The sequence below is a fragment of the Micromys minutus genome, assembly GCF_963924665.1.
Source record: "Micromys minutus genome assembly, chromosome: 7".
Lineage (NCBI taxonomy): Eukaryota > Metazoa > Chordata > Mammalia > Rodentia > Muridae > Micromys > Micromys minutus.
The window spans coordinates 31,848,713-31,862,332 of NC_137976.1; the positions used below are offsets into that span (position 1 = coordinate 31,848,713).

Genomic DNA, 13,620 nt, shown 5'->3' on the forward strand with positions numbered 1-13,620 from the left:
CTCCCCACCCTCGGTTCTCTCCCACACACTTCCTTCCCTCTTCCTCCCATAATTATTTTATTCCAACTTTCAATTGGAATTTAAGCATCCTCACTTGGATCTTCTTGCTTAACTTTTTAAGGTCTGTGGAATAGACCATGGGTTTTCAGTATGTTTTGGCTAATATCCACTTATCAGTGAGTATATACCATGTATGTCCTTTTGGGTCTGTGTTACCCTATTCAGGATGATATTTTTTAGTTCCATCCATTTGCCTGCAAAATTCATGATGTCCTTGTTTCTAGTAGTTAAATAGTATTTCATTGTGTAAATGAACCATGTTTTCTGTATCCATTCTTCCATTGAGGGATATCTGGGTTGCTTCCAGTTTCTGGCTGTCAGGAGTAAGGCTGTTATGAACATAATGGGTCATGTGTCCTTGTGATATGGTGGAGTTTCTTTTGGGTATATGTCCAGGAGTTGTATAGTTGTGTCTTCAGGTAGACCTTTTTCCAGTTTTCTGAGGAACTATTTGATTGATTTCTAGAGTAGTTGAATAAATTTGCTGTCTGACTCACAATAGAGACCGTGGGAAATAGCCTTGAACACATTGGTACAGGAAAAAATTTCCAGAACAAAATACCAATGCCTGAACAAAGCACCAATGGCTTAAGGCTCTATGATCAACAATTATAAAATGGGACCTCTTGAAACTAAAAAGCTTCTGTAAGGCAGTGGACGCTGTCAGCGAGACAAAGAGTAGGCTACAGATTATGAAAAAAAATCTTCACTAACACTACATCCAATAAAGGGCTAAGCTTATAGGAAAAGACATAACTCAAGAAGTTAAAATCCAAAATAATAATGACTCAATTTTAAAAATTGGTTGCAGAGCTAAACAGAATTGTCAACAGAGAAATATAGAAAGGCCGATGAGCACTTAAGGAAAATGTTCAACATCCTTAGTCATCATAGAAATGCAAATCAAAACGACCCTGAGATTATACCTCACACTAATCAGAATGGCTAGGATCAAAAACTCAAGAGACAGACAGTACATGCTGGCGAGGATGTAAGGGAAATGGAACACTTCCATTGCAACTCATGCTCTTTACCACCAGCTTGCTTCCATCCCTCCAACCCCATGCCACGTTTTCTTCAAGCAGAAAAAAATACATACTTTTTATTGGACGTTTAGAATTTACTAAACCTCCAAATACCCTAGGAAAGTTCACCTATTGAATATTTTATCATACTACATGGTCTCTTAAGTATGAAAATATTTTGGGTTCTTGGAGATTGTTCAGAGGTTTGGAATATGTACTGATTTTACAGAAACCTGTGTTCTGTTCTCATCTTCTATGCAGACAGTTCATAACCGGCTGTAACTCCAATTCCAGTGATCTGACACCCTCTCTAGCTTCTGAGGGCTCCACACTGCTCTCTCTCTCTCTCTCTCTCTCTCTCTCTCTCTCTCTCTCTCTCTCTCTCTCTCTCTCTCTGTGTGTGTGTGTATGTGTGTGTGTGTGTGTGCACGTGTGTGCGCATAGTGGTTTTCAAAAGTTATTGTGAAAACAACTGGTTACCCGCTATTATTATTGGATTAACTACTCAAGAGTTAAGTATTTTGCTTTAAGCCCTGCAAATTTAAACATTCTACAAAAATTTAAACAGCTGACGCAGAAAGAGAATTGGTGCAGGTACAATAGAGATTACAACAGGCATATGTGGACAGATTAGACCCTAAACATGACTATTTTAGCTAGTTTAACCTTCACTCATTCTTATATTGGAATAGTTCATGAATATAATATTTTAGAATGGATTTATTAGCGTAAAAGCAGACTAAAAGATTAAAAACCTACATAGAAAAGGTTTCTGAACTATTAAAGGCAGAATAAGACTTTGTCAGGTAACAGGAATTCATCCAACAGAGATTATACTCCCATATGCAAAGGCTCAAATTACACAGTTATGATGATTGATGAAAACTGGCAGTTTGCAGTAATTACTAAGGAAAAATTAACAATAACTAGACTTCAATTTATAACAAGAACATAGTGGATTTTCCCACAGATAGTTAAAAACAAATCACCAAATCCTTTGAGCTTTAACATTTAACACTAATCCAAATAAATTAGGAATGGCAGGTTATAAATCAGGAATCATAATTAAGGTAATTCAAAGTCTCTATTCTGTTCAAAATCAGAATTATACAAAATTCTTATAATATTAAAATTTCCTCAAACTCTCAATATGAGAGATAATTGTTTTACATATAAAAGCTACTGAATATTTTTCTGATAACTCAGAATTAACCTTATTATTTATGGAATTGCAACAGGCAATTAGAGACAGAAATTACCCATTGTATATAACACATACACACTCTCATACTTGAATGCTCAGATCAGTGATATATATGAAACATTAATTATTAACAGAAATATATCTGATACACTGACATTACATGAAATGCACAACATTAATAGTAAAGATTTAAATACAGTTTCTCAGTAACATGCAAAAAGCTAAAGAAATTATTTTTTAAACTCTGTCCTAACCATTCCTTTTATAATCAGATTCTTCTACCTTCAGGCAGTAATCTTTATAATCAATCAAGAACAAAGAAATGAAATTTTGCAAATGGATGTATTCCATTTAACAGAATTTGGGGAGCTAAAAACATACATTGTACTACTGACACTTATTTAAGTTTTCAATGGGCAACTGCCTTAAGCTCTGAAAGGGAAGATTCTATAATCACACATTTATTAGAAATGATAGATATCATGGGATACCATTATAAATTAAAACTAATAATGCAGCAGCTGAGATTTCTTTTAAGAAGCTTTTACATGCTATAAAACATATTACAGTTATTCCTCATAATCCTACAGGACAAGCAGTTGTGGAAAGATCTAATTAAATGTGATGCTTTTAAAACCAAAAGGGGGAAAGATAAAGACTCCCAGAGATAGACTGAACAATGCCTTATGACCTTTAAATTTTTAAATGCTAAGGAAACAGGAACTGCTGCTGAAACACATTGGATTATAGAAAAACAAAATTGCTTAATTAAATCATCCTGTATAGTACAAGGATGTCTTCAATCAGAATGGAAAGATGTCATCGAGGTTATGTTTTGTTTCTACAGGAGAGGAAAAATTCTGAATCCCACCAAAACTAATTAAAATTCAACCCAAGCAAGAGAACCTGCTTGGCTATTGACATGAATAGCATCAGAGGTAGTCATGGAGTTTTGGAGAGAGTTGGTCATGAGAGTGTGTGTGTGTGACAGAGAGGAGATAGTTTGGCTTTGGTTATGTTTTGTAATTAGGAGTGCAGGATTTGTTGATACTATGTAATGTTGAGGATTTCAGGACAGTTAATGGATTCATAAGGAATCAGATGGCGTTGGATGTGTGACAGGCATTTGGACAGAATAAAAGAAGGAATGTGAAAGGAGAGATGAGATTTGTGGAGAACCAGTCATCTTGAGAGAACAGGAACCAGAGGATGAGGATGAGTATGAAAAGTAGGGTGGCAGCTCAACAGTCTGTCATGATGATGTGACTTGTCTTTGCTGAGAATGGAAGGCTCTGTTGATGTCCAGATTCTGTGGGATCATTTAATGCTAAAGAAAAACAAAACAAAATTTGAAGCAGGTCGTTCATGCTCCTCCTACGTGGTGCTGCTGTAAAACCACGAGGAGTCTTAGCTCAGGAGCACAACCCTCGGAACACAATTAGACAATAGACCACTGTAATAATGAGACGTTTTTATTCCATGTACATGGGGTTGTTCATCCTCGTAGGGAGAGTCAACCCTGAAGTCAAAAAGTATACATCTTCTATACTTTTTGTGAGGAGGATGAACTACTATTTTACTATTGCTCAGCAGTATAATTTTCAAAAAAAGAGAGGAAGGGGGGAGGAAAGGGAGGTGAAACTTTGGCAGTAAGAAGGTTGACAATTTGCATTCTCCTTGAAATTCAGTACAGGGAGGGGTAGGGGAGCTGTTCCTAAAGCAGCCATTTTTGTTTTAGCTTAACTTAGCTTGGCCAGTATCATTTGACCTGTCTACTAAAACTTTGCTTTTACATTTTCAGAACCTTGTTTATATATTTTAAAACTTGAAGGGTTTTGTCTTTGTTTTGCTTCTCAGAATTGGGTGATTAGAACATGAGTTAACTATGAGTTAACTATGACATGCATTAGGACCCTATCTAGGGCTTTCTAGGGGGCCAGGTGGCTATCAGTCAATACAATCTGTGGTTTTTGTTTGTTTGTTTTTTGAATTACTTTGGGCCATTGTTTTTATTTGTCAGGGACAGGTGGGATCTCATAGCCTCTGGATGGCTGGAAAATCTCTGAGTCTGATTTTAACGATATCTGTGTCTTTAGGGTCTCACATTCTAAGAATGGGGTGTTTTGGAAAAGTCTCAGAGCCCCTAAAACTTTGTCTTTTTACATCAGGACAGCTTAAAAAATTGGCTGAGGAAGGAGAAAAATAGTTTGAGTGTCTGGAAAATTTCTGAACACTTCTTGTTTCTTATCATACTATGTGTAATAACTGTACATGTATGGACAAATCATACTTATTGGGATTGTATTGTTCATCCTCCAATTAATGTAGAAGTAAGTTGGGGAGACATTGATATTCCTGTGGTGGTCAATAACTCTTCTTGGCTACCTGGTCCTTATTAACATCATGGATCTAATCAACCTGCACAGGAGGGTAAGGAAATTGTAAATTATACTGTGAGAATAAAAGAAATTCCTATCTCTATGGGTAATGAAATTTATTGCTTAAGTATAACTTCTTGATTTGGTTATCTAGAATTGATCATAGTATTACCTGTAATTCTTAAAGAAAACTACATGTGCTTCCTGCATTTAGATTTGAGGGACAAAAGATTAATGCCACTGGTTCCATAAATTTACCATCTTCCAGATTGTGGATTACTAACAAGGAGTCTGATTGGCTATATTGGTGGCCATGTACAGACAAGAATTCTTGTGTGCTTGTTAAGCAAGAAGTCATTGACTGGAGCCCTTATAGATTCCCTTGAGGACTAGATTCTCACTCAGAATTGAAATGGCAGTGGTCCATCTCAAACAAAACTGTGAAAGTTGTCTCTGCTTTTAGAGCCTCTAATGAGCTGCATGAAGATGGTTATGTCAGACCCTCTATCACACTTTTGTCATTCTAATCAGACCAGTTTGTGGAAATCGGCCAGTGCCCTTCACTGGTTCAAAGCATGGCATGGAAAGTTGAAACTTTAATAAAAATAAATTTCATCTGTCCTTTAAATTAGAACCTTTATGTCGTACCTTTATGGCTTGTGTGCCATTAACTTATCTGTCACTGAAAGGACCTGTGCATGTTTCCCTAGTGATTATAGCATTCCTAAGCAGGATCTGCTCTCTGCACATGTGTGGAAGCTAGCACATCTTCACACCTTACCTTTGAAAGCTTAGATGCTGTCAGAGCAGGGCCTGCTGTCTGGATTCCACTGAGGTCAAGACCATGGTAAGACTCACCTCTGATGGCACTAATACGGAAGCGTCCTGTAAGAATGTTAAGAATTCAGATGGTTGGGTTGATAATTTCCGTAGTCCTGGGAATCATCACATCAGCCACGTCTGGATTTGCTCTTCACATAGAAGTTCAAGCTGCTTATTTTATTAAAGATTGGCATATGAATTCTCATAAACTTTGGACTCAAAAAAAAAAAAAAGAGATAGACCAGGAAATAGTTGAATTGAATCAAGCTCTGATGCTCTTTGGAGCTCAGTAAGAACTATTGAGAAAAAATGAACTTGAATATGATTGGAATATTTCTTCTTATTATATATGCCTTTCAGATTTAATGAAAAAAGATGTGATTGGAGAAAGGTTAAAATGCATTTGTTAGGGGTCCCTCCAGTCCTTCTCAGGTGACTTATGGTTTACAGCAAAAAAATTGTAGAAACGTTTTCGAAGAAGCTGCCTGATGTGACAGGAACGGGTGGTACAGGTCTCACATATGTTGTAGATTCATTTATTCACATAAACCATTTTAATATGTTTCTCGCTCTTGTGAATTTTATAATCGCTTTGTTGTAATGGCTTTACACATGCATGAATGCTGATTTACTTACATAAAACTGTTGCACAGCTACATAGACAAAGGCCATGTTTATAACTCCATAATCCCGACATTAATTGTTTTCTCTAAAGATAGGGGTGATGCAGTGATATGTCTACTAAGGCCTTTGTATCTGGCTTTGAGTGACGTGTTTTACCAGTGCCTTTGCTATGTTTAGACTAATCAGTGGAGGCTGTAAAATTGTTTTGAGACTATTTGAACCTTGAAGAAATTTTGTCTCCCTGGAAATTCTGCATATACGTACATATGTGATCTGCACGTGACATATTTTATGTCCCCCATAAGGGAAGTTTAAGACAAGAAAAGTAATAAAAATAGAAGTCATATCTACTTGATCAAGCAGTGGATTGTTGGCTTGAATTTTATCTATACATTCCTGGAGGCCCCTGAACTAATGGAGTCGCACCTGGACTGATATACCATAATTGCCTGAACTGTTTGCTAGTCTTGATACTGGGCATCTCTACGGTTGTTTTTATTTGTTTTTGCCATTTGTCCTAAGGAATGAAGAGCTCTCACAATATCAGACAGATTTTAATACCCAGGGATCTTTACCATTTTGACAACATAAAGAAGAGGCGTTTGTGACATGGTTTTATAAATATGAAAATACATAAAATTGCTAGAATTTAAGAAATGGACTACATAGTATATCCAAACCACTTCCTATATAAAATAACTCAATGACAAAAAAATCCTACCTAGAGGAAAGTTATTAGTCTTTTAATTTATTAATCAAGTTTTTTACACTATTTTTGAAAAAAAAAAAATACCAGGGCTGGAGTTCAGTTCTTTTGGTGTACTGTTTGCTTAGCATTCACAAGGTCCTGGGTTCAATCCCTGGAAACCCCATAAATTAGACATGAAAACATACCACAGATACTCTCAGTACCTTTGAGGTAGAGGCAGGGGGAGCAGTTTAGGTCATCCTTCACTACATGGTGACTTGGAGGCCATTTTGAGCTACCTGAGATGCTACTTCACAACACTATTAACAAAGATACAACAAAGTGCATTCTCATATTTAGTGTAGGTTGTTTCTTATGCCATCAGTATCTCAAAATGAGTTACTGATAGATCTGACCTTTTGAAGTTTAACATCCTAATATGAGTCTACCTTCTATTTTCTAGGTCTTCCTTCATTGCAAATATAGAACTAGTACATTTACTACTTGGGGCATTTTATAATGAACATAGAAAACACACAAAATGTCTATTACAGCTGAAGTGTAAATGAATTACTTTCCCCCCAAATATAGAACAGGTGTGTATTCATGTAGTCATTTGCATATTGATTATTGTATTTTATTTTGTACTGAATCAAAATTCTAACACGATACTTCATAGATTAAAAGTAACAAAAGAAAAAAAAAAAACCATACTAAGCTTTAAGTCACAGTGTAGAAGACCTTTTCTTTGCATAGGATTTACAGAGACCAGCACCTACTTATCATATATCCTATACTGATATTTTGAGCATTGAGTGCCACCTCACCATGGGGATGTCTATTACAGGAGACCAAATCTTCTCTGAGAAATGTCTGATTACCAGAGAACAAGGCAAATGCCAATGATTGGTTACTCCTAACAATGTCAACGTTGATGCTTGTTGAAGTAGGCTGGGGGCTTGGTGGGTCCTAGTCCTTGGAAGTGTGGTCTTGGTGGTTGATGAAAACAGGCATTATTCGAGTACCAATGATGTACCAGTTATTATGTCAAGTCCAGCCATCTATAATTAATAAACCTATTAAAAAATTAAAATGGGAAGCAGAAAAAGGTGGTTTATTCAATGTGACCATATTGGGAAGAAGAACAAAGACACTCAGTGGAACCCCTTACCCAACCGCCACCCATGTCTGTCTTTGGGGTCCTGATGAAGTCTGTGGTCCCTGGGACTAATTGGCCATCATCATCCGGGTTCAATCTCATCCTGTTAGGAGATGCTCTGACATTTTAAGACTGTTGGAAATCTCTTTCTATAAGACAAGTTTCCCTTATGGCTGCCCCCCTTTCCTTCTATCAGCCTGATACTCGTGGCGAAATTCCATTTCAGAGGTTGATGCCTATAGACATAAGCATCCCTGGAAATATCTTCATACCTGTCGGGCTGGATACAAAACCTGCTAACCGCCAGCTTTCAGCATATGCCCTGTAGTCTCTATTAAGAGCTCTAGTGTTAAATGTTACACATTATCTCAGGCAATGCTAAGGAAAGGCGTAATTTAATCTTTTTTCTTTTTTACCGGTTTTCTCAACGTGATTTGTAAATCAGCTTTGCCTCTGGTTATAAAGCACTGTATAATAATGATACAGATCTTGTCTCGAGCATATAGTCAGACCCAGACTGACTCCTAAGATGGGGGAATGCACACAGCAGCTCCAGAGCAGACAGAGCGCTTCGGTTCGGCTTCTCGCGGGAACTGAGGCTCCGGCGAGATTTCGGTAGCTAACTACAATCTCGCGAGAACAGAGAAAAGGAAATGTGAGGCAGCGGGTGACCTCCTAGAAGGACCCCAGAGTATGGCGTTTGTGTTCCTTGGCGAACTCTTAAGGAAGAGCTGTAGTTTGCGAGCTCAGGCGGGACCATGCTAACTCGGGTGAGGCCCTCGGCGGTCGAGCGCCCGGGACTGAAGCCGCGGAGAGACAGGGCGGAACTGGGGTGGGACCCACACTGCCCAAAGCCCGGAACCATGCTGAGTGTGTTCCTGGTGTTTCTTCTGTCCATCCGTTTTCACTGGAGGGCCAGGCCCCGGGGGTCGGTGCTGAGATACCAGCGACATTGTTACTGCAAACTTTCTCGGCTCTGGGTGCACCCGGCTGATGAAGGGAGATCCAGAAAGTTTGGGCGATGCTTCTTTTCGTAAATAAACTTTAGAATACTTTTTTACGTTGACTCCAAGGTTGCCGAGGTGTTAAGGTTACTTAAAATTTTTATGGCTTCTGAGTTTCCCTTAGCATAGATTCACCTCTAACCTGTGCTTTACACTTGGCTAATTACCACTTCATAGAAACGCCGGTGGCGGGGGATTGTTAGAAGTAAGGAATTGCTCCCAAAGCAGGAAGCCCCACTCCTAATTAGCTAGCTATTGGCAGTAGCTGGCAGGGGCATCGGGAGAGTTAGTTCTCTTTGGGATCTGGCTCCACACACCCATGTCCTTAATGACTACAATAACTGGTCTGAGTGGATCTTATAAAAGGACTTGAAGTTTGAAGGGGAAATCACTTGGGGAGTCAGGGCGGAGTTGGAGTGGCGTAGGGGCGTGGTTATCAAAGTGCATTGTATCTAAGTATGAACTTCTCAACGAATGCTGATGTAAAGAACATTTTAATGTCACATTTCAATAAACTTGTGATATCACAGTATGTTGTGAGCAACTTTTTCTTATCATCTTAGCTGAAAACAAAATCAGAGGGGAAGCTTGCAAAACAGCTATGCAGAGTTGTGTTGGATCAGTTTGACAAACAGTATTCGAAAGAACTTGGGGATTACTGGAATACCGTAAGGTCAGTATGATTCATCCCTTGATATTTTGTGAGAGAACGGTGGAAGAACGTAGTAAATGTCCCCTTGATAAGAGCAGCAAGAGTTTAGTATATGTTTTAGACATGAAAGAATCCCTCTCCTGCTTGAGCTGTAGAGATGAGAGATGAATTGATAAAGAAAACATTATAGTGAGAGTAAAATTGGATGCCTTCTCAAGCAGTTACTTTTATTTGTAAAATTGGAAGTCACTACATTTTTAAACAATACTGTAATAAAAATCCTAAGTTTGAAAAAATATAACTTTCTGAAATTCAGAAAATAACAAGTCCGTAAAGTCAGTGTCCCTCTACTTAGCTAAAGTTATGCTTTATTTGGCAATTATAGCCACATCTGTAAAAGCAGAAAAGGGGCAAAGTGGCCTTCCTGATGCTGTAGTTGAAATGGCAGGTGGGGAAGGCACTTGACATTAATTTTGGCAACCAGAGTTTGGGGGTTGTCTTTTGACCTTCATGCTTAGCCATACTCTATCCTTGAAATAAATTCGATAACATTTTTAAGTGACAAATACGATTTGTGTTTTGGTGAGTTTTTGCTGTTGATTGGCATGGTAGTGAATGGCTTTTGTGTGGGTTTGCATGCTTGGGATATATGGTGCCCTGTAAAATACAAAGAGCAATATAGCCCTGTTTAGTTCACATGACTATTGATGAGAGAGGTAAATGGGAGGGGCACCTTAAACATTACAGAAACATTCATCAACAGTAGGGCATTTTCTTTTTTTCCAGTGTGTGGGTGCCAGTAAAAGCCACTGGTGACTTTGGAAATAAACGTGGCAAAAGGAGCCAGACATTCAGGGCTGAGTGAAGGTGGCCAACCTATTTTGCACAGCAGAGATGAAAAAGTGGTATGACTGGATAGTTTGGAAACTGAGCTCAGACAGCAGTGTCTCATGATTGTTTTCTACCATCTCTTCTGAGATGAGCTCAGTGTGTATATATTTTCATACAATAACTTTAAGCACATTTTGGAACAAAGATGAAGTCTTATTAATAAAGATAAACTGAAGTAGGTCAAAGATGATTTTAGGACATTAAGATACTTAGGAAACATTATAAAACTAAAAAGGCAACTGTTATTTCAGCAATGCTACATTTTATGAGTTTTCGGTCAAAACATGAATAGTGACATATAATGAATTCATGAGGATTTTAGTATGCAAAGGTATTTGTTCATAGGAATACCGAAAGAACCACATACTTGTAGGTAGGTATTGTGTTCAAATAATACCTACTTAAGTACTTTGTGTTTCTTCTGAGGCTATAGCATAGAGGTGAAGTAATTTGCCTAAATTCATTTAGCTGGTTAGTAAGTAGAGTTGAACTTTTGCCTAGTCTGTCTAGTCCGATTTTCCCGCTACTGACAGCGCTGTGCCTTATACCTGGGGTGTAGTTAGCATACTTGGATGATTTAAAACAAAAGATTTACAAGAAGTATTTTGTCCGAAGGCTTCTTAGTAACTTGGATATTCAAAACCTGTAATGAGTTGATTTTCTACTTGGTATACCCAGAAAGATTTATAAATTACTATTTGATTCTGAACAAAATGAGCAGTGAACCCAAATCCATGTAATTAGCTGTGTCTTCTGCTCTATCTACATTTTTGGTAGGATTTCATGATAATTTAAGTTTTGCATATACATGTACTAAATGTGCCATAGGCAAAATAAAAGCTTTCTTAGAAAGGCAGACTATGGAAGGTAGCCTAGGGAAGGAAGAGCAGTATTTTGTTTGTTTTATAGCCGTCTGCAAACTAATGTTACACTTCATTTAAGTACTTTTATTATCAGCATTCTTCTCTCCTGCTCATCTAGAAAGGAATTCACTCTCAGATTTCTGTGGCAGTGGGGAAGGCTTGGTTTCAAGGTTTCCATAATTGAGCTTTTGCTGTACTTGCTTTCAGCTTGTTCCCTTCAGGGAAGTGTGTAGCAGAACTTTACATTTGCATTCCTGTGATGTCATCTTACACTATGTAATTCCTTACCAGCCGGTGTGTATTGCTTCTGTTTCTGAGCAATTACTCTTAGTTCTCCCAATTAGGATACATCAGTGCATGTTATTATTGTCTTAAACCCAGGATTTACTTGGGTTCTCTCCTTTGGATGCATCAGTATGAGTCTCCTTTCTTTACTCCATTAGTATCTTTGTAATAAAGAAACTTTACTGGGAAGTAGGTCTGGTTTTCTCTCACCCCCTTAAAGGTGATCTTTGAGTCCTTGAAATGTACTGATAATACCCTGATAAGAGGTTTACCTGAGGATTTGTGCTGCACCTACTAGTCTAACAAGGAAGCCGTAGACCACAAATAAGGGAACCTTCAAGGAAGGGTTGGGGTGTAATTGAAGTTGGCTGTATGAACAGTTAAGTTCTATGACAATCTCCAAAAAGAGTTGGGTACCTAGATTTTGTGAGCATCCTTGCTTGGCAGTATTACCTCACATTACTGAAAACTGTGTTCCCCAGTGTCACGGCACTTTGTTCCCTCCCTTCATGGCGTTGTGTTCCAGGTGATTCATCATTTTAAAACCAACATCAACCCTCTGTGCAGCCCCGTGAGGTACCGTAATTTCCACTCCCAGATAGTAGATGGAGATGCACAGAGGTCAGCTAACTTGTGAATGAGTACGTATATATCTGGGGAAGGCTTGTGGATTATTCTTCATCTCTGTTATGTTGCCTCTCAGTGCTGCCATGCTTCCCATGGTGTGTCCACCCTGGGCTCCCTTCCATCGTCTTTCTAAGGAAGGTTCAGTAATATGAGCAGTGTTACACCTGAACCAAGAGTCTAAGAAGTGAAGAGGATCCTCTGTGCCTTTGGTATTAGATATTCTGCCCCCTCCTTCTTTATAGTAGTTAAGAGTCTGGGTTCAAATCTTTCAGCATCTTGTAGCATATAACCTCGGTAAGTTATTGAAAATCTCTACCATACTGTCCTGATCTGTAAAACAAGCAAAATAGTATATATTCCATATAGTTATTTCAGAAGAGACTATACATTTCTGTAAATACACTAGTTCTCAACCTTCCTACTGCTGTGACCTTTCTAATACAGTTTCTCATGTTGTAATGAATCTTAACCATAAAGTTACTTTGTTGCTACTTTATAACTGTAGTTTTGCTACTGTTAAAGATGATAATGTAAATATCTGTATTTTCCAATGGTCTGAGGCAACCCCTGTGAAGCATGGCTAGGAAAGGGTGAGGAGCAGTCAGTTCCTTGTTAAAACTCTATGAAGAAAAGACAAGAATGCCTTTGAAAGGACTTCAGGGTTTCCATGAGTCCTGTTTCTGAGCCCAGTGCTCAAGGTGGTCCTGTGGACACCCTCTAGTGGACAGGGAGGACACTAGTATAAGGATTTGTTATTTTTTTCAACCTTGGAAATTCAAACTAATAGTTACTGTCAGTTTACCTTCATCAGGAAAGAGGAAGGTTTGGTAGGAAACAGAATAACAGGAGAAAAAGTGTCACACACTAAGTAAAGATTGTATTACCAAATATATCCAAATATGTTATTTTTCAACATTTTCATGTGTGTGTATTTTTCTTTCTTTTTTAAAAGACCTGCTTATTTATATAAGTACATTGTACCTGTCTTCAGACACACAAGAAGAGGGCATCTGATCCCATGAATCTCTTACAGATGTGAGCCACCATGTGGTTGCTGGGAATTGAACTTGGGACCTCTGAAAGAGCTCAGTGCTCTTAACCACTAAGCCACCTGACCAGCCCCATTTTCATGTTTTAAGTGCTAGACTTTTATTAAAATAGTAAATATAGAACTTAAGGTATAACTCAGTGGTAGAATGCATAAGGCATCAATGAGACCCTAGGTTTCATCATGGACAGCAGAAAGAGTAAGAATGGGGATGAAATCTGATTCCTTTACATTATCAAGAAGCATCAGCAAATAGTTATTCCTACTTTTATGGACCCCATACAACAAAC

At 38.1% G+C, this 13,620-nt stretch overlaps 1 protein-coding gene across 1 annotated transcript in view; it reads left to right on the forward strand.

Annotated features, from left to right (window-relative positions):
• Positions 1-8,608: 8,608 nt before the first annotated feature.
• Positions 8,609-13,620, forward strand: part of NSUN3 (NOP2/Sun RNA methyltransferase 3) — a 58,213-nt gene continuing 53,201 nt past the window's right edge. The window contains exons 1-2 of the mRNA XM_080919655.1: positions 8,609-8,730; positions 9,528-9,637. Coding sequence (XP_080775781.1) covers positions 8,719-8,730; positions 9,528-9,637 — 122 coding nt within the window. The 5' untranslated portion in view covers positions 8,609-8,718. The remainder of the gene's footprint in view (positions 8,731-9,527; positions 9,638-13,620) is intronic.